Source organism: Equus quagga, chromosome 11 (genome assembly GCF_021613505.1).
Source record: "Equus quagga isolate Etosha38 chromosome 11, UCLA_HA_Equagga_1.0, whole genome shotgun sequence".
Classification (NCBI taxonomy): Eukaryota; Metazoa; Chordata; class Mammalia; order Perissodactyla; family Equidae; genus Equus; species Equus quagga.
This window is the reverse complement of record NC_060277.1, coordinates 76872806-76892488: the sequence shown is the minus strand read 5'-3', so window position 1 is coordinate 76892488 and position 19683 is coordinate 76872806. Positions and strand designations below refer to the sequence as shown.

The 19683-nt window shown below is 40.0% G+C and overlaps 1 protein-coding gene across 1 annotated transcript in view; it reads left to right on the top strand.

Moving 5' to 3' along the window:
* Nucleotides 1–19683, top strand: part of MYO1D (myosin ID) — a 237943-nt gene that overhangs the window by 85856 nt on the left and 132404 nt on the right. Inside the window, exon 17 of the mRNA XM_046675411.1 lies at nt 18790–19013. Within this exon, the coding sequence (XP_046531367.1) occupies nt 18790–19013 (224 nt within the window). The remainder of the gene's footprint in view (nt 1–18789; nt 19014–19683) is intronic.

Sequence of the window (19683 nt, the reverse complement as noted above, 5' to 3'; positions counted from 1 at the left end):
TTCTGTTTGGACTATTAAGTTTTGCTAACCAAAAAAGAATGTCTGTGAAATATTCAACATGTCCTGGGAAATGTATCATTATTTATTGCTACATTTAGAGCATTCACCTTCTCTCTATGGGGGGACATATGGTGACTTTAAACTCTATTATGTTTTTAATTTCAGCAAGTACTGATTGTAAATACTCTTAGTATACAGAAGACCCTTCCAAAGAAATAAAATAAATACGTCACTAGAAAATTGAGCAAAAAATGTGGACGATCAGTCCACACAAAAAAAGAAAAATAGCCAGCAACCATATTTTCACTTATCAAATACTCAGGGTTTTTTGAAAACATCATACACGGTGCTGAGGATATATATACTACTGGCATAAGAGTAAATTGGTGAGAACTTTCTGGAGGGTAGTTTAGCAATGTATTTCCAAAAAAACTGGGTTTGTCTCTAATCTAGCAATTATACTTCTAGAAACTTATACTAAGGAAGTTCTTAAGAATGTACGTAAAAATTTAGTTGTAAGGATTTTCTCTTCAGCATTTCTCATGAAAGTGGAAAATGATGGAGAAAAATGTTAAGAAATTAGTTCTATAAGTTATGGTACATCCGTATGATAGAAAACTAAGTGGCCATTAACAATGGCAATGTAAAAAAATTTAATAACATCAGAAGTGTTCGTGATAAATGTTAAGTGAAAATATATGTTCCAACACAGGATGTTCAGTATGATTCCTTTTTAACCACATTGTTAATTCTAGAAATATCTACACACACACATTCGTGCACACACACACATTATATATACTGAGGAGGAACCGCTGAGTCATTCTCTTTTGGGGCTTTATTCATAACTAAAGAAAATTTAGGACTATTTATATTCAGTGATTTTTATCAGAAAGTCTTAATGTTGCCAAACATCGCTATCTATTCAAATTCAGCACTACAGTAAGTCTGTATTTTTAAGGAAATTTAATTTCAAAATAACATGTTCACTAGTCACCTGTCCTGAGTTGGTTTTCTTGTATTTCTGTAGATACAAACACTCAAAGAAATCAAACACTCATAGAAAATATGTTGGTGACAAATATCCTTGGGAAAGTAAAATACAATCAAGCAGTTGTCATTTAAATGCAGGTTACAGACGAAGTACTTTATTCACAAGTTTATTGTACTTTAAATGGATTGTAAACAAGAACAACATACAGCTCTGGTCACATTATTTCCATCTAAAATTTTAATTAACAGTTTTTTTTATAAAGTAATACATGTTCATTGTGAAATATAAAAAATTATAAGAAGGAGGAAATAACATCATCCATCATCTCACCACCAAAAGGTAACTACTGTTAACATTTTGGACATAACAGTCTTTGTCCTACTTTCTCTTACACACACACACACATACACACACACACACACACAATTTTTTAAATTGAAGTCACGCCATATGCACTGCAAAGGGCTGTTGCAGTATGAAAGTCAGCAGAACCGTGGTGATAGTTGTGGTGCGCTGCCCTGGACCACTTCTGTGTGATCTTCCCGGCTTCCCTCCTTGACCTTCATCTGCACAACATCACAATCTTAGTTTTAATGATGTTGTTCGTCTGTTCAGGAACCTTCCAATCACCTAGGAAAGACAGACCAGCCTCTTGTAGAGGCTGGCTCCGACCAACTACGTCTTCCATTATACCTCTGTGCAACATCCTTGTGTTGTTCACTGAACTCCCAGACGTTGTCTTGCTTTTCCACATCCTGTTTGCCTTGCCTTTAGTGTTCTTCAAATTAGATTCACCTCACTAAGCCCTCCTGGCCATACCTGTCTAAATAAAGTCATCTCTACTGCCTTCGCCAGAGCCCATTTGTCAGTGGGGTGTGGCTCTCTGAGATGTATGACTGCAGTGGGAGACCGGGGCCAGGGCCTGCTGTTAGCTTTAAGTTTGTGGGAGGTTTTAGGTCATTACAGCTTCTGTCTGTAAAATATAGGCATATCTATCATAATCAGGTATGAGTTGTATTATGAGTAATTGGTTACCGACAATTGTTTGTCAAGGATAATTATTTTATACGTAGGAGGTGATTCAAGGTTATTTCTATAAAGTTTATACTTGCTTTCTTGAGTGGGCAAGCAAGGCACATCTCAGGGATTGTACAAGTCCTGGGAGTGTGTTGCACGTGTGCATGTCCTTCGTAAGGTATCCACGGAGGGGTCAGGGTGGAGAACCTCTCAGCTCGATGATTTGTAAGAAGTCTTCAGCTCAAAAATTCCCATTGAACTCTGTAATTTCTGTAGACTGTAGATCATCTATTAATTTTGCATGTTTGTCTTATCTCCTGAACTAGATTATAAATTATTGAGGGAAGCAGTGTCCTTATACTTGTTTGTATTCCATCCAGGGCCCCCAGCATAATGCCCTGTACATGGTGGCCCTGGGTGGTATTTTGCCAATAATATATATAATCATCATATATAATCATATTATCATGACTCAATAGTAGATGTTTCAAGATTTATAAAGTTTCGTATTCGCTATGTTATATATGAAAGCAGAGATATTTATTAATATGTAAGAGCTCTTTATGTGCTTTTAAAATGAGGTACTTTCATAATACCAAGGAAATGGAGTAATTAGTGGGGACAAGAGTTATTCTCAGTGGGAAAGAAGGCTTTAAGTTTTAACTCTGCCGCCAGAGTTGAAGAATGACCGTCTTCTGTGTAATTTGTGGACCTGTGACCGCCTAGCCATCAGATAGTTCTTGGCTTCAGTCAGTCATAAGGCACTTGGGTTTCAGTGCCAGCTCCATCCCTTATGGGGTGATGCTTTCAGCCTCTCTGTACTTCAGTTTCCTCATCTGTAAAAGGAAAATAAAACAGTACCCACCTTATAGTATGGTTGTGAGTATTAAATGAGTTAATATATTCAACATACTTTGGACAGTGCCTAGCACATGGTAAGTACTGTGTGTTTGCTATTATTGCAGGCCTACCTCACTTCATTGAGCTTTGCTATATTGCGCTTTGCAGATATTGCGTTTTTTACAAGACCCTCCACCAGCAAAAAGATTACAACTTGCTGAAGGCTCAGATGATGGTAGCATTTTTAGCAGTATTTTTTAATTAAGGTGTATACATTGTTTTTTTTGGACATAATGCTATTGCACACTTAATAGACTACAGTGTAGATAAACATAACTTTTATATGCACTGGGGAACCAAAAAATTCATATGACTTGCTTTATTGCAATATTCACTTTATTGCGGTGGTCTGGAACTGAACCCACAGTATCTCCTAGCTATGCCTGAATTAACATTGATATCATTAATACTATTATTATTATTATTATTGATTTGGGTTTGTATCAGTTAACTTTTGCCCTAATTATGCCATAAACCACCTATATTGGTTTCCTATGGAAACATTATCACGAACTTGGCTTAAAACAACAGAAATTTATTCTCTCACAGTTCTAGAGGCCAGAAGTCTGCAGTCAGTTTCACTGGGCCAACACTTTGATAGGTGTCATCAGGGCCACACTCCCTCTGGTGATTATAGGGGATAAGCCATTCATTGCCTCTTCCAGCTTCTGGTAGCTGCCAGCCCTCCATGGCTTGAGACTCCAGTCTTTGCCTCTGTGGTCACAGTGCCTTCTCCTTTTCTGTCTTCAGGCCTCTCACTGCCTCCCTCTTGTAAAGATATATGATTGTGCTTAGAGTCCGGGATAATCTACTCCTCTTAAGATCCTTAAGCTAATCACGTCTGCAAAGTTCTTTTTTGCCATATGAGGTAACATTTATAGTTTCCAGGGATTAAGAGGCAGATACCTTTTGGGGGACCATTATTCAATCTGCCACGTCACCCTAAAACTTAGTGGATGTACCAGTCAAACTTATTTCTTCCTAATGCATCTTGGGTTTGGCCATTCTTGGCTGAGCTCATCCCAGGCCATGGGGTTGAATACAGATTGGTTCCGTATGTTTCTCATTTTTCTGAAATTAAAAGACCCCTGGGGCATGTTCTTCTCACAGAAGTGGCAAAGACTAAGAGGGCAAGGCTGACCACACAAGCGTGTTTCGAGCTGTTCAGGTCACTTGGATTTATATCCCATTGTCCAATGGGACCCACATCAATGGGGTGACCTATGTAGGTCAAGAGGGAAGGAATGGCTATTTGCTCTAATAATATAACGTAGCACAGAGTTCTCTGTAGATGGCAATAACTTAAAGCTAAGTTAGCAATATGCTTATTTGGGGAGGAAGAAAATCCAGAATCAAAAGCATATTTGTTTAGTAATAAGACAGGTTTCTATAGTCCTTATTTGATGGTTCAGTCAAGGAACTATGTCTATCGTGGTCTTAGGCTGGCCAAATAAATGCATTCCTGAATGTGATGATCCTAGAGAACTTGTTCTGTGATTTTTTATTTAGAGGATAAACTTCTACAGACTTGGAAACTCTGACTCTCTTGGGCTCCTTGGCTCCCTTTGCCATAATGTAGTGACTCTGGATTCCGTGGAGGTGTGAAAAAGAAGCAGGAGTTTTCTGCCCCTTTGGAAGAACAGACTATCTGCTGGATAGCCTCTCAGAAAGACAAGTGACCTGGAAAATACCCATCAGCCGCTGAGTTAAAGCCAAAGCGGCGTTAATTACTACATCGTCTCATGTCATCTTTGGCCTGTGAGCTTAAATAGCTAGTTCATGTAGGTAACCTAACCAAGAGTTTGTTCGTCATACATTAATTGCAATCTGATTTTTGTTAATTTGAGAATCAGTATACAATATTTGTGTATTTGAATTTGATAGAATTTCCTAGTCTAGTTTTTTTCCCCCTCTTTCCTCTCATTTCAATAATAGAGGAATTATTATCATTCTCACAGGCCCAGTGGAAAATGGAATAATACAGAGTAGAGTTTATGGGCTCTTTCTCAGTCTTGTTGACTTCAAGAAAGAAAATAAGGATGCACCATGTCACATTTTCCTTGGTCACTTGATAAAATGCAGTGACACTGAGGTGTCTATTTTTGCCAAAAAAGGAAAAAAAAAAAAAGCAGAGGGGCAATTTTTCATGAAAAAGTCTGTCACGGAAATGAATGGGGAAGTAGGAATTTAATTTAGAATATCCACATTTTCGTAGCTATAACAGAACTAACTTATTTAAGATGAAATTTTTTTTTCATTTTTTGTGAAATTCTTTTAACATAAAAGCAGTATTCACTGAAAACCTGACTTGTTCATGCATTAGGTTACTCATTGGCAAACTGGCAACAGTTTTTCAAGTTGACGTTTATTCATGTTAGACTGTTCTAGAACCATCAACCATCAACATTGATTTTGAAATTCCATTAAGACCTGAGAACTGTGTGGCAGCCGCCATGGTATTTCTTCCTTGAACATTTCATAATTTGCTCAGCTTATCTTCACAGATGTGTACCAGGATGAGCTGTCTATTTTTAAGTGAGCTCTTAAACCCTGAGATTACTGAACCCTTCTTGGATCGAAAACATTGTGTGGGGCATTTTTTTAATAGATAAGCAAGTCATCTTTTAAACTCATAATAAAGATATTTAGTATTCAAGCCAGTAAGTATTCGTTCATTCAACAAATGTGCTTATTGCTAGGCTCTCTTTGGAAATACAGTGATAAGTGTGACAGAAATACTCCTTCTCCTTCGGGAGCAGACATTGTAATCAGAGTGAGGCAAAGAAAGTCAACAAATAATTACAAACTGTGCAACAGTTACAAGGAAAGGAAGGGCTGAGTTGGAGCAGTCATTCAGAGGGCAAGGGAAATGTATTTCAGATAGGCTGGTCGTGGAAGGCCTCTCTGAGGAGGTGACATTAAGTTGAGACCTAAGGAATGGTAAGGATCTGACCCTATGAAAAGTTCAGGGAGAGAAGAATCAAGCGGAAGGAAATACAGAAGCAAAAAATCTGCAGCAGGAAAGGGCTTGAACATTCAGAAGGTGTTTTAAGCAATATCACTACAGCGTCTGTGCTTCTGTCCCTTTTTGTCACTAGTGCACGTCCATTCCTTCAAGGCTCAGTGCAGCAGGGTTCACGTCCGTGCGAGCTTTCAGCTGGAATTTGGGTTTCGGTTTTGTGGAAGGACACCTGGGGGGCAGCTATGGAAGAGTTCCATAAAATATTGATCACAAGCCAGTTGAGATGAATGAAAAAGACCAAAGAGAAGAGTAGATTTTGATGATCCTAAAATATTTCCAAGGTTCACCTACAGAAAGAACTGCTGGGGCCGTCTAATGCCAGTGTTCATTTGAAGAGCAGTCTGACTTGTTCTCTGAGTTCAAGATATACTCACTCTGACTTTGTGTGAAACTGCTGATTTATTATGACTGGTATATTAAAAACTGTAGTATATACCCTTTTCACTGTAGTTTATGCCTGTTGCTATCAGAAAATTTTATATATGTGTGTTGTGTGTGCACATCTGTATGGGGGGGTGTGTATGTGTGTATACATATATTTTTTCTCTGATTACTTCCTAGTGACTTTTTATACTACTATTTCAGAGGAGACATCCTCATAAAGATTTCCAGTATTAGGGGCCAGCCCTGTGGCGTAGTGGTTAAGTTCACACGCTCCACTTCTGCGGCCCACAGTTTGTGGGTTTGGATCCTGGGCATGGACCTACACACCGCTCATGAAGCCACACTATGGCGGCATCCTGCATACAAAATAGAGGAAGATTGGCAACAGATCTGAGCTCAGGGCCAATCTTCCTCACCAAAAAAAAAAAAAAAAAAAGATTTCCAATATTAACTCTTCTTAATGCCAGCTAGGTGGGAGCTCACTTAGATTCAGTCCACTCAAGTGAGTTTGATCCAAATAGAGCATTTCTACTGTCATATTCATTGACTGTAGCTGGTAACTCATTTGTATTTCAAAGAAACCAGAGCTTTAGTGGACATTTCATACATCTTTAATTATGGATAATCTACTGGAATAGACACAATCTCTTGCCATTCATGAAGTGATTGTAAAATAAAGGCTGTCTCTTACTTGTGATTGAGCATCCCCCGCCCCAAGAGCTTACATTTTAATAAAAGAAATTCATGCTATGGGCATATATTTGAATTTAAAGTAGAGAAGGCCTTTCCAAGTATAGCAGCCGCAAAACAAGACTTCATAAAGGCAAAGATTGATAGGTTTCCCTGCATAAACATTTAAAACTTCTGTTGCTCAAAAAATACCATTTTGTCACAATGTGTTCAGTTGCAACAGGAAAGAAAAAAGAAAAGACAGTTCAAACTAGAGTGTAGCAGGGGTATACTTCATACGGCAGGAAGCTTCTCCATTGGGCCTTCTCTTGTCTCATCTCATTGTCAGTGTGGCTCCCCCTCGTGGTTGCAAGTTGGCCGCTTGATCCAGAACTGTGGCCAAGAGATAGTAAAAGGCAAATGCTAAGAAATCTTGGTAAATGTAATAAAACGTTAGCTTATTTCATATATAAAAGCCCTTACAAATCATTATGTAAAATTATGAATACATAATAGACAAAAAAGGAATGAAGAGAGAATTCACCAAAGAAAAAAATTAAAGTAGCTAGTGAATTTTTAAAAGTTGAATAGCATTAATCATCAGAGCAGTTTAATCGCAGCAACAAGATATTATCCTGTCAATTTAGTTACTTCCTTTTAACTATTCACGTGGCGCAGTTTGGAAGTGGGTACTTTAATATGTGGAAGTTGTAAACGCAAATGGGTCCCAACAACGATTCTGTTTTTAGATCTTTGCCATAAATCATTTGTGTGCATGAATTTATGTACAGTGATACTACTAAGATGATATTTGTAATTGCAAAAAAAAGTAGAAGACAGCAAAAATATCTCACAGTGGAGGTTGGCTAACTATTCTATGCCTCTGTCTGAGTGAGTACTAGGAGGTCATTCAGAATCAGATTATAGGACGATATTTGATCACATGGGAAGATGTGCCTGATATATCAAATAAAAAACATTGCAAAGCACTTTATGATTAATTTATCATCTCAGTTTTGCATAAAATATGTATATAACCATAAAAGAAAAAAATGAATACGTTTGACTCCACAAAATTTGTTAAAAACAACTTCCGTGTGGTAGTATACTATAAACAGTATCAAAAGATCATTGACATACTGGAAAAAGAATTTAAAGCACTGATGACAAAAGGATGGCTCCCTTAATTTATAAAGAGCTCGTATAAATCAATAGAAAAAAGATAATCCAAAGAAAATGGATAAAAAAGTAGAAGTACGTAGTTTACAAAAAAGAATTACAAATGACTGGTAAAAACCTAAATTTATTTTAAAAGTAGATTCTACCAAAGTTAGTTGCAAATTTAATCATATTCCTGTTGACATCCATTTTAAATCTGTTCTGACTTGATTGGTTTATAACTAAGAACCTCAATTTTCAAACATCGTGTTGTAGAACTTTTCTTGGGGAAGAAATAGATTAGGTAGCAGCATTTTTCAGACTTACAAGTACAAGGTTATGTTTCTGATAGGATTTTCAGTGATAAAGATATTGACAGCTATGTGTGCAGATATAAAACCTCAATATCTCTGAGCAAGTCTAGCATTTTACTTTATCTAGATTCTTCTCTGAATAGTGACATTTCTTTTTGTATCACCACATTATTTCAGCATGAGAGACTTATTGCTCTGATCACCTGTATCACCTACTATTATGATAAACCACCCAAACAACACAGCTGTATTCTTTCTCTTCTTTTTGGAATTAAGTTATGACCCAGAATGATCTTCATAGTTATTTAATCATATTATGCTCAACTTTTGTAAACTTGAACTGTTGAGAAAGCATCTGTCCTTAATAAGTGGATGTTTTCTTATCCTGCCATTCCCCCTTACATCAGTTATAATCTAAGACAAGAAAATGAACAGAGGAAGCATATTTGGTGTTTACCTTAAATAATCCAAGGGACCTTTTCCAGATTATTCTCTTCCCCAAAGATTCTGAATTCCCCTGCCAGGAAGCGTCTTCACCCGGTATCACCATCACAGTGAGCACTGGTAACTGATGGCGTGTTGGGGCACGGGGACTTGTAGAGGAAGACTGCTCTAAACAAAAGACCAGACTAGCACCATCTACCATTGCCTGCAGCTAGAGCCAGGCTGTTAGCAAGAGCTGTGAGCATTAATTGCATTCCTCTGTGGAAGCAGGGTTCATAGGTCTGAAAAATGATTGTTTTCCAAAGCCAAGCATTTGCCATCAAAAATATATTTATGCATAACTTAAACTTATGTTAAATGTATTCCCTGCTTTCTTTATGGTTTATTATTAGTAAGAGAAACATGTAACAGCACTATACAAATATTATGTCAATAATAAGTGCTTTTAAAATACCCATTTTTAATGTATATCAAGTGCCTAGCGCACGGCCTGGCCCATAGTAGTGAAATAATGTTTCCCCTCTCTTCCCTTAGGGGTGTTACCAGCAATCAGAGGAAAATCAAAGATAATGGTTGTCAGTTCCATGTGCACTTTGGATCGGAAAGAACCTTTGAAATAACATTTTTAAATTTTTGCTCATTATCAGTAGCTGTTATGATAGAATCCTAGTGCGTACTCCTATAAATCATCTAGTCTGCATCCTTGCTTTACAGGTGAAGAACCTGAAGCCTGCAGAGTTTGATTGCCCGATTCCTCCAGTAGTCCTTGGGGAAAGCTGGCCTCTCTCGGGGCCGACTCTTTCCACTCCACCTCCACACGAGGCCAGCCAGGGAGCTGTCCCTCTGGGCAGTGCTGGACTTCCTTGAAACGGCCTCACTCTGGCAGAGGAATTCAAGCTTCGTTACCTGGAGGTTTACACTGTTGTGGCGTTTGACCAGATCTTACTTTTTAAGGGATTAGTTTTAGTTGTTTCCAGTTATCTCGTAGCATTTTAGTATTTCCTAGGACTTCATAGGTATCTCCTGTTTTCCTCTGTATTCCCTACAGAAACCACATTACTGTAGGAATTTGGGAAATTCTTGTAGAATGAATAATGCTCAAAATAATGCTTATGCCAAAGTCGAATATTTGGAGGTAGCGTATTTTGACCCCCTTCAAAATGCATGAGTAATCCATGTACAAAGGATTCTTTAGTCAGATATGTTTTCTAAGTTCTGTCAAAGCTAAAATCTGTACATAGAACTTGTCAGAGCTTTTAATATACTAATGTGCCTCATGATTCTCCAGAAAGGAATTGCAGTATGCAGCTTTCCCAAACCCATTGAAAATGGAACCCCTTTTTCAAGGAGCATTTCAAAGGCCCTATGTTCCAGAATTCACTTTTGGACCTCTATAGAAATAAAAGTTAGGATGCACCTTTAGCTGGTCCTTTCAAATATCAGTTATTATCTGAGTTTTTGAGTCATGTAGAGAACCATTCAAAATTGAGATTATTTGTAAGCATCTGAACCAAAGGTGTATTGGGTTACTTTTTCAAGGAGTTCTGCATGTTTGAGAGGCTAGACATAAAAAAAGGAGAGTCGGCGTGTTTGTTACACGAGATCAAAGTCCGGCGTGAGCCCTGCCCAGGTGGTGAGCCAGCTCAGTATTAGATAGAGGTGGATCTGGGGGTGGGGAGGCAGTAGTCATCTTCAGACAAAGCCGGAAGATCCCAAGACGCCTCACTGGATCTGCTCAAATGCCTACATACTTGACCAGAACCTGTTGTTGTGTGTCAAAAAGCGGTTTTGAAAAGCCTTGACCTGAGAGATTTTGAAGATGAATTATCAATTTTGTACCTCCACTTTTAAGAAGACAAAACAAAAGAAAGCAATCATTCAGTACAGCTCCACAGTGTTTTACTTTTGAACAAGATTGAATCTCTAAAGGCCTGTCAGAACTCCTTAACCTGTTAGCTCGAATGATTTTATTTTCATTTGTCTTCAAAACAATTGCAATTTGGGTTTTGAGAGAGTTCATGCTGGGCTGGTCTTCTGACAGCGATTGACCAAGAGGTTCAATTGCTTCTTGAAGTTACAGTCACAAGGAGATTGTGAGGTCATGGCATCGTCACAGTAGAGAGGTCATCAGTAGACAACAGCTGTATGCATTAAAGAATTGCTAGGCTAATGGGTCTGGACAAGGCCATCTATAAAACATACGAGTCCTAAATGAAGGTTCACAGGTCGACTAACTCGGCACGTTAGTCTACCAGACCCAAGGAAAGCAGCTCAGCGGTGATCATTTCTAAACTACACTCCACCAACCAGAGACCACCGCCCACACACATAGTTAAGCTCATCAGGACAGCTTATAATGATCAGACTCACACATGCTTTTTTTTGTGGTCTCTTTCTCTATTTTAATGGCTTTACATTTGTTTATTGACTGAAGATTTGGTTATTTCATTACTTCATAATTTTCGTCTAGGTCATCTCAAAATACCATTAATTTTTCTATAAAACTAAGGAATTTTGTCTTAAAATTTATGCTAAGCACCTACAAATTATATGCACTGAGTCTTATTTTCTTCTCCATACATATTAACTGTAACCTATTCAGGTAAAAAATGGGCACTGGCATTTTAAAAATAGTACAAGTCTTTATTCATTTTGTCCCTCATAGGGATATTTGAGTTCAACGGGAATAACTCAGGAGGACTTTTCTGTCTTTGAGTCTTCCTTTAAAATGACTCCCAGAAGGTACCAGGCCTTCATTAATCAATCATGAAATATTCCAAGTAGAATGCCACTGTCATATTCTAATTTGATGGGGTATATGGACACCAAAGATAGATTTTGTGCATTTTACAGTTTGCTCAGAGTTCAAACTGATACCTAAATAAATTCTCCTCTACCACAGCTCCTTAAAAACTGTAAGCTGTCAGAACTCTGCCAGAATAAGTATGGAGGACCTAAGGGTAGAAATAGAAGAAGAATGCTTTCCTCAAAGTTGTCCCTAGGCAGGGAGGGTCAGAGAAGCTGGAAAGCTGAAATTTTGAAGGATGTGAAGGATTCTGGTTTTGGAAACAAGGTGAATATCCACTTCAGAGCACCAGGAACTGTTTGAGAACACAACAGAAAGGGCCCAACACCCATAAGAACTAGGGGGAATAAAACATGGAGAACTAGAAAGGAAGGAAAGCTGACCTGTGTTTATTTCTGAGGCTAAACTGAAGATATGTAATTGACCTAGTTCTTAATAGAGTGCAACCTAGAATCCTACATCTTTTGCAAAGTGTATCTTGTACTTTAATGACTGCCAGATGTTGCTTTGAAATGCCTGACCACTGAGGAAGTATGCACTAGAGGAAAACATGGTAAAGTTAAGATGGCATTATAAAACATCTGGTTAAACATGACAGATTGTGTTTATATCCACTCCCTCTCAAAACCCCTAAATGAGCAGTAAGGGATAAAAATTGGAGAAACCCACAAGGACAAATAGAAGCATAGTGGAAACAACAGCAGACAAGAGGCACCAACATAATTTTGGAAGTAAGTGAACGTGTGGTTGCTCCCCCAGGCAGGTGGAGAAAGCTGAAGTCTAAGCACCTGCAGTGAAGAAGGCAGACAAGCAAGCCAGTTCACCCAACCACGGGGCTGTAGAAAGATTCAGGAGTGGGAAGGACCAGGTACCTCTGTGGGTAGGGGTGAGGAGTACAGCTGAAGGAGGAGATTGGTTGAAAATCTGTATAAAGACCAATTAGATGCCCAGGTCTCCTCCCAGGCCTCAGAAAGCCAGGTGACTCCCTCAGCTTCATTCTGATAGAAGACACGAAGTTTACTCTGAGGAAACTGAGCCAGAGAAGCTCTGGGCTTGAGGACCCCCGGCACAGTGGATGAGAGGGTCAGACACCATACTGAAACCAAGGAAATTAAGGGAAAGTGTAGATACTAGATTCCCCCCATTCCCGTTCACTCAGAATGCTGGCAGCAAAGAGAAAACGCTTTAAGATACAGACATTCTGGGATCCCCCACAGATGGTTGGTTGGTCCCCACCTAATCATCCTCTAGTGGGGTCCACCATTCATAAAGTACAGAGCTTCCAAGTGGCTTTTCACTCTTCAGTGAATGGATGGCCAGGGATCCCAGATGCTTGAGGAAGGCCTCTAGCACAAAAGGCTGAGACCAAGACAAGTGGGAGAAAGGGTTTAGAGGGAACAGGTACAATGCAGGGAGCGGTGTACAAATCAAACCTTGATTCCTATCCTCAGAGAGTAAGGATGAGAAGTTGTGTTCATAAACCAAGAGCAACATGCTTTTAAGAGGAATATTTGAAGAACAAGGAAGAGCCCTTGAAAACAGAAAACATGACAGCCAAAATGAAAGATTCAATATCAGGCTTGGAAGATGAAGTTGAAAACATTCATTCACTCAACAGATACTACTGAGTGGCTACTATGTCCTTGGCATTGTTCAAGGCAGTGGAGATTCATCACTCAGCGAAAGAGGCAAAGATCCCTGTCCTAATAGAGCTTAAATTCCAGTGAGGGGGCATAAACAATACAATAATGTGTAAATTACATGATGTGTCGGAAGGTGTTAAGTGCTGGAGGCAAGAGGCAAAATGGAGCTCGGTAAGGAGAACTGAGAGTACTGGGGAGGAGGATAGGATGGAGACAAGCTGAGGTTTTAAATAGGATGGCCAGGGCCTGTCTCATCGGGAAGGTAAAGGTGAGCCGAGACACAGAGAGGGTGAGGAAGTGAGCCGTGTGGTATCTGGGGGAAGATCATTCCAGGCAGAGGGGGCAATTAGCGCAAGGGCACTGAGACAAGAAGCACCTGGCCTGTGCAGGGTACAGCAGGGCCCAGTGTGCTGGAGTCACGGGGAGAGAACAGGGAGGTGAGGTGGGGAGGTAACAGTACCAGATCCCGTGGGCCTTGGAGGCTGGAGGAGGGCCTTCGGCTTTACACTCTGAGGAAAATGGAGAGCCATGGCAGTTTTAAGCAGAGAAGGCACGTGATCTGATTTGATCTTAAAAGGACCTCTCTGGCTGCTGTGTTGAGAATTGACTACAGAGGGTAAAGTTACTGAAGCGAGGAGATGAATCCAACACTCAGTAGCAGGGATGTCTGTGCCGTCGCTCTGATGTTCTCGGTCTTCCCTCTGAGTCGGCCTGTTTGCCTCGATGCTCTTTTCTAGCTGAGAAATAGCTCGCCTGCCCTCTCCTCTGTCATGCTCTCTGCCTGATACCTTCTGCTTACCTTCCCTCCCAGGTCCCATCACATCTCCTTCAGCTTTCCGCTGCCACTCTCTTGCATCATGTCCTACAGCACGTGAAGTCTGGTTGGTTCCACTTTTAGTGTTAATATTGTTTTAATGATGGCCCTTTTTTGCTCTGTTATTGTTTACTGAACCTCTCGAGGCATATGCAAATGAATATTAAGCATTTGCTTGTTGAATATAACACTTAATTTTCTGCTTTCTGATGCTTCATCATCAGGCAAAGTCCTCTGTGGAAGTAAGCTCTGTCTGGCTCTTGAAAAACCCAGCAGTTTAAGTTGTTTTAAACAAAAAGAGAAATGGAAAAATCTGTCTTACATCTTAAATTCCAACCTGCTGACCCTTGGTGGGAAAATCCACAACCGCCCTTTCCCCACACAGACACATAAACTTTTGTGGGAGCATATGTGTTTAAACCAAATATGCTTAGATTATAAGGAAAAATACATGAATCATTTTTTGCATAGAATCATTTTCCTCTGTGGTTTTTCAATGCAGCTTTTTCTGTGATGTTAAAAAATAAATACAACCTAAGGGACTTCTGATAAAATTGATGATGTCCCTGCAGGCTCGCAAAATGCCTTTCCCCCAAATTTGCTGAAATTAACAAAAATGTAAAAGTAACAAAGAGCATGCCATCAATTCTGAAACCAAGAAAAGATCCCAAATTCGTGTTATAAACTTTGAGAAATGTCATACAGAAAAAGAAAAATTGGACCAAATTGAAAGAAAGTGCTAAAAAAAATCAACGTATTTTTCAAAGAGAAGAGTGGAAAATGAAGATGTACAAGGAGGGAATTCTGAAAAGTCTCATTGCTTTTGAAGGTGTTGGCATTAGGTATAAAAGTATGCCGGGGGAAGTCTTGGAATAACCCACACCTTTGTTGGGGACCCTTTCTTCCATCAAGAAGACTTTGCCCCCCCCCCCAGGCAAGAAGAGACAAGAAGGTTTGCCGTCTTTCCTGCCTCTGATATATCAATAAGTGGGTGAGGAATAGGGGAAGCATCTGCTAGGAATAATTACTACAGCTGAACCAAGGAGAAGCTCCACAAGATGTGGAAAAAAGAATGTTTATCCTCAAGCAAGCCAAAAGACTGCAATAGACCCCAGACTCAGTGAAGCAAACCTCTGATGCGTTTATTTTATTAGTTCTAAGGAAGGAACTCAATGCAGCTACCCAAAGCCCCAGCTCTCTTTCCATTCCTCTTGGGCAGCTGAAAGACTGGAGAAGGCGTATAGACCATGGACATCCAGGCCATATTATAGGTGGAAGAATAATATTATGCCAAATCCAACACTCTTCGGGGGCAAATAGTAGACTGAGAAAGAATGGCTCACATTCTTTAAAGAGTTTCCAGGTCACGCTGACATGATTGAGGCAAAAAATCTGCACATAAGAGAAAGAAAGTAGCACAGCCTGCTAAAGGCAAATAAAGAACAGACTTTCAGATACTCCTAACAGTCAATGCTTGTTGAGCACCACCTACCCACCAGGCACTAGTTTAAGGGTTTTATGTGTATTAATTTCTTTAATTTTCACAACACTATTACAAGATAAGCACCATTATCATCCCCATTTTACGGATAAGAAAACTAAGATGCAGAGGGATGAAGGAGCTTGCCCAAGTTTGCCCCGCTGGTGAGAGTGGGGCCAGGATTTGAACACAGGCAGTCTGAGTCCAGAGCCCGTTCTCAACTACTCTGCTCTTGTCCCCCAAGAAACAGGCAACGTTTTAGGCAGCTGCTTCGTACTCTCAAGGAAACTGCAAAGAATAGAAATTTACGAGTTGTGCACTCTTCTTGGAAGTTACTGGAAGGAGGAAAACCAAGAAAAAGAAAGATATAAGTTCAAGAATCAGGAATCCAACATGGAAGAGTAGTTGAAAAAATCCCAGGAGGGACCAGCCTGGTGGCGCAGTGGTTGGGTTTGTGCAGTCTGCTTCGGCAGCCTGGGGTTTACGAGTTCAGATCCCTAGACACTCCTCATCAAGCCATACTGTGGCAGCATCCCACGTACAAAATAGAGGAAGATCGGCGCAGATGTTGGGTCAGGGCCAATCTTCCTCACCAGGAAAAAAAAACACAAAAGTCCCAGGATAGGAACTGTGCAGTGAGCCGAAAGAGCATAAGGACATAGGGACTATCAAAGAAAAAGATTCAATTGGTGTGCTTGATTGGGAAAATTATTGCTGATCATTTAATGAGTTTGTTAGAACGTTTGGCAAAAATTATGTAGAAATTATATAGAAAATAAAGCAGATTTTTAAAGTGAGACAGTTATTAACTATAAGTAAAAACAAATCTACGTGACAAAGTAAAGAAAGTGTAGTTATGTTATAGTCCTTAGCACAGAGGTAAACCAAAGTTATATGTAATATATACTATATAGTATATATACATATATTATGCAAAGTACTTATGCCACATATAATATAGTTAGTATAACATATGTAATAATGTAAACACTATCGACCTAAAACTTTTGATATAATTATTGGGAAGATGGAAAGAGGAGAGATAAGAATGATGGTGAGAGCGAAATCACCAACTTCTGTAATTTGGATAGTGTCTAAAAGGATCGACCGAGAGATAACAGTGTGTGTGTGTTATTTCTAAGTACCAGAGGAAGCAGTTAAAATAGTGTGTGTAGAACAAGACTGCAAGGCGAGGGGCTGGGTTAGGTGGGCAAGAGGAAGGCCTGCTGCCTTTATTTATAAGCATGTGGTACCATTGGATTCTTTCATCTACACAAAACTTAACCAACAACACAGATGAAGTTTTAAACAAAAAAAAAACCCTACCCGCTAAAAAAGCACTTACTTATAAAATGCCTTTTTCCCCCAAATCACTAAAGAATCTATCCAAAAACATTTTAATAGAAAGCTCTATAAAACACTTCTTGAAAGTTAAACATTGATTCCCTGTATAGATGTGGCTCCAAGGAGTCTTAATTTCCTTCTTCAAAAATCAAAAAGAAAAGCAACAAAACAGTACGAAACTTTGAAAATGTATCTTGTTGAAGAAGTTGAAGCTCAGACTTCCACCCTCTAATTGTATTCTTCTGGTTTTTCAAGACACTAAAGAAGGGACCTTGATTTTAGCTCTTGGGTGGAGGCGTGACAAAGCCATCTGCACCGCGTATTCGGCTACGCGGAAGAGAGCCGCCTCGACTGAAAGGGTTGCTGTTCTCACGCCACGTGCAGTGACGAGTTAGTGTTCCTTGCCTCATTGTCTTTGTATATTCTGTTTATTTGTGAGCTCTAGATTCACGTCACAGATTGCTCATATGTCACGTTTCCCTCCTGTATCGTGTTTTTCCTGGGCCCGTTAGCTCCTCTTTGGGGGTCCCCCGATGACCTCCTCCCATGTAGGATGCAAACAGATCCATCTTTATCGTGCAGTGGGCTGAAAAAGGAGAGCATTGCAAGCACATGATGCCAGTTTAGGAGTCTGCATGGAGACAAACCTAAAATGATTGAATAAAAGTGGCGTTGCGTGAGCCTTTCTAAGAAAGTAGTGGGCGCAGATGGGGATTTAAGAAGAAATAAAAGAAACCTGAGGGAGTCTGGAAAACCCATTTTGTGGGCTTTGAACTGGAGGTTGAAAATCTTGATCCTGAGAGGCCGGAGATGGGGAGGGAAGTAATAAGATCAACCTAAGAATTGGAATGGTTATTTAAGTAGCAGCAGTAAATGTCAACTGGAGCATGTGGCGGTGCGTACAAGGAGTTTATTGAAGAAAGCAATTAGAGTAATTTGGAGTCTTGGAGACTGTAGCAGCAGAAAGGAAAAGAAAGGGGTTTATACTGGACACACTGTGGAAGAAAGAGTAAGGTTGGTGGTAGAGAGCATGTATAGGAGAAGAGCCGATGATGAACTGAAGATTAATTACACCAAGTATCTTTTTACTCGAGAGATTGGGAAGCATGAGAACCTGGACAAAGGATGCTGACAAAAGTATAAGTACCTCTGACTTCACTATGTGTGGATAAAGCTGGCATTGAGACACTGATATATTGTCTGATCAATTTCTGAGCGCTAAAACAACTTTAACAAAGATTCATATGACATCAGTCATCTTTTTACCCTTTCCCCAGGAATACATCTAAATTTGGGGGAAGTTTACATAGCATCTGGAGAGAGGGGCCTCACAGGCTTGTCTAAGTCAGTTTGTAATTCCAACGTGACCTTACGCTAGTGGCCAGTGGGTGTAATCTATATAAAACTAGGTTTCATAAGAGAACTACAGACATTGATGGCTTTTGGTTCTGACTCATCTTGCTTCCTTTCAACATTCTTAAAATATTTATCCAAAGATACTTGGATTTCGGCTCTCTTCTTTTCATGATAGTAAAGTTAAAACAAGACTGCTTCAAAGTCAGCACACACTCCGGTGTACACAACGAACAGCTAGGCAGCTGAAACAAAATGACCGACGTGACTCCTGGCGCCATCTGTTGGTGGCAGGCAGAAGTGACATGCTTTGGCGCTGGCTGATTTTCTTGATGGGCGCAAGTTCCCCAGTTGGTAGTTTGTAAGTAGAGGAGCTTCTGCAATTTCAAAATCCTCTACTACTTGGCTATCCAGCAACGCTTCCCTTTTTCTTTCTCTGTTGTGAAGGTGTGGCGGGGCACCCTGGCCCGCATGCGGTACAAGAGGACCAAGGCAGCCCTGACAATTATCAGATACTACCGGCGCTACAAGGTGAAGTCGTACGTCCATGAGGTGGCCAGGCGCTTCCACGGCGTCAAGACCATGAGGGACTACGGGAAACATGTGAAGTGGCCAACTCCGCCTAAGGTTCTTCGCCGTTTCGAGGAGGCCCTGCAGGCGATTTTTAACAGGTAAGAACTTGGTCTGTGCTTCATCCGTTTATGGCGGCACACTTAACACAGAAAGTCACAAATCTGAGACCATGGTATTGGCTCAGCTATTTGCTGTCATGACATGTACTTTTACCTTATGCCTTCAGTTTTGTAGATTTCACTTTCAAAGGACACCTGTTTACGCCTCAGGATAAGGGAGCTGTCCATTTATTTTTTTCTGTAGCGGTTGACAGCAGTATGCCACAACCCCTGGAACAAGCTGTAGTTAAGATCAGCTTTTAGCATGCTGCCTCCACTTTCTTTTATTAGCAAAAAATAACTTTATTAAAATCACCACACATAACTCAAGCTAGAAAGGCTGTTAATCCTTTCAGGGTGTGTTTCTCTATCCTGCCTCACCTTAGAATCACGAGGAGTTTGTAAAAACACACAGGACCCAAGTCGCCCTCTAGAAAGTCCCGTTGACTGGAACTGGGGAGTGGGGCCCAGCAGAGGGCCTTCTTAAAGTTTCCCAGATGGTTTTCAAGTGCAAGGAGGAAAACAGCTGTTTCAGAGCGAGCTCTTTTTTTTTAAATAAATAAACGCCCATGTAAAATTTGATGCCTTTCCAGTTGATCTTCATTTTTTTTATAAACTGCCCTCGGTCTGAGTTTGTAGTTATTCATAGCTCCTTTCTCCTCATTTTTTT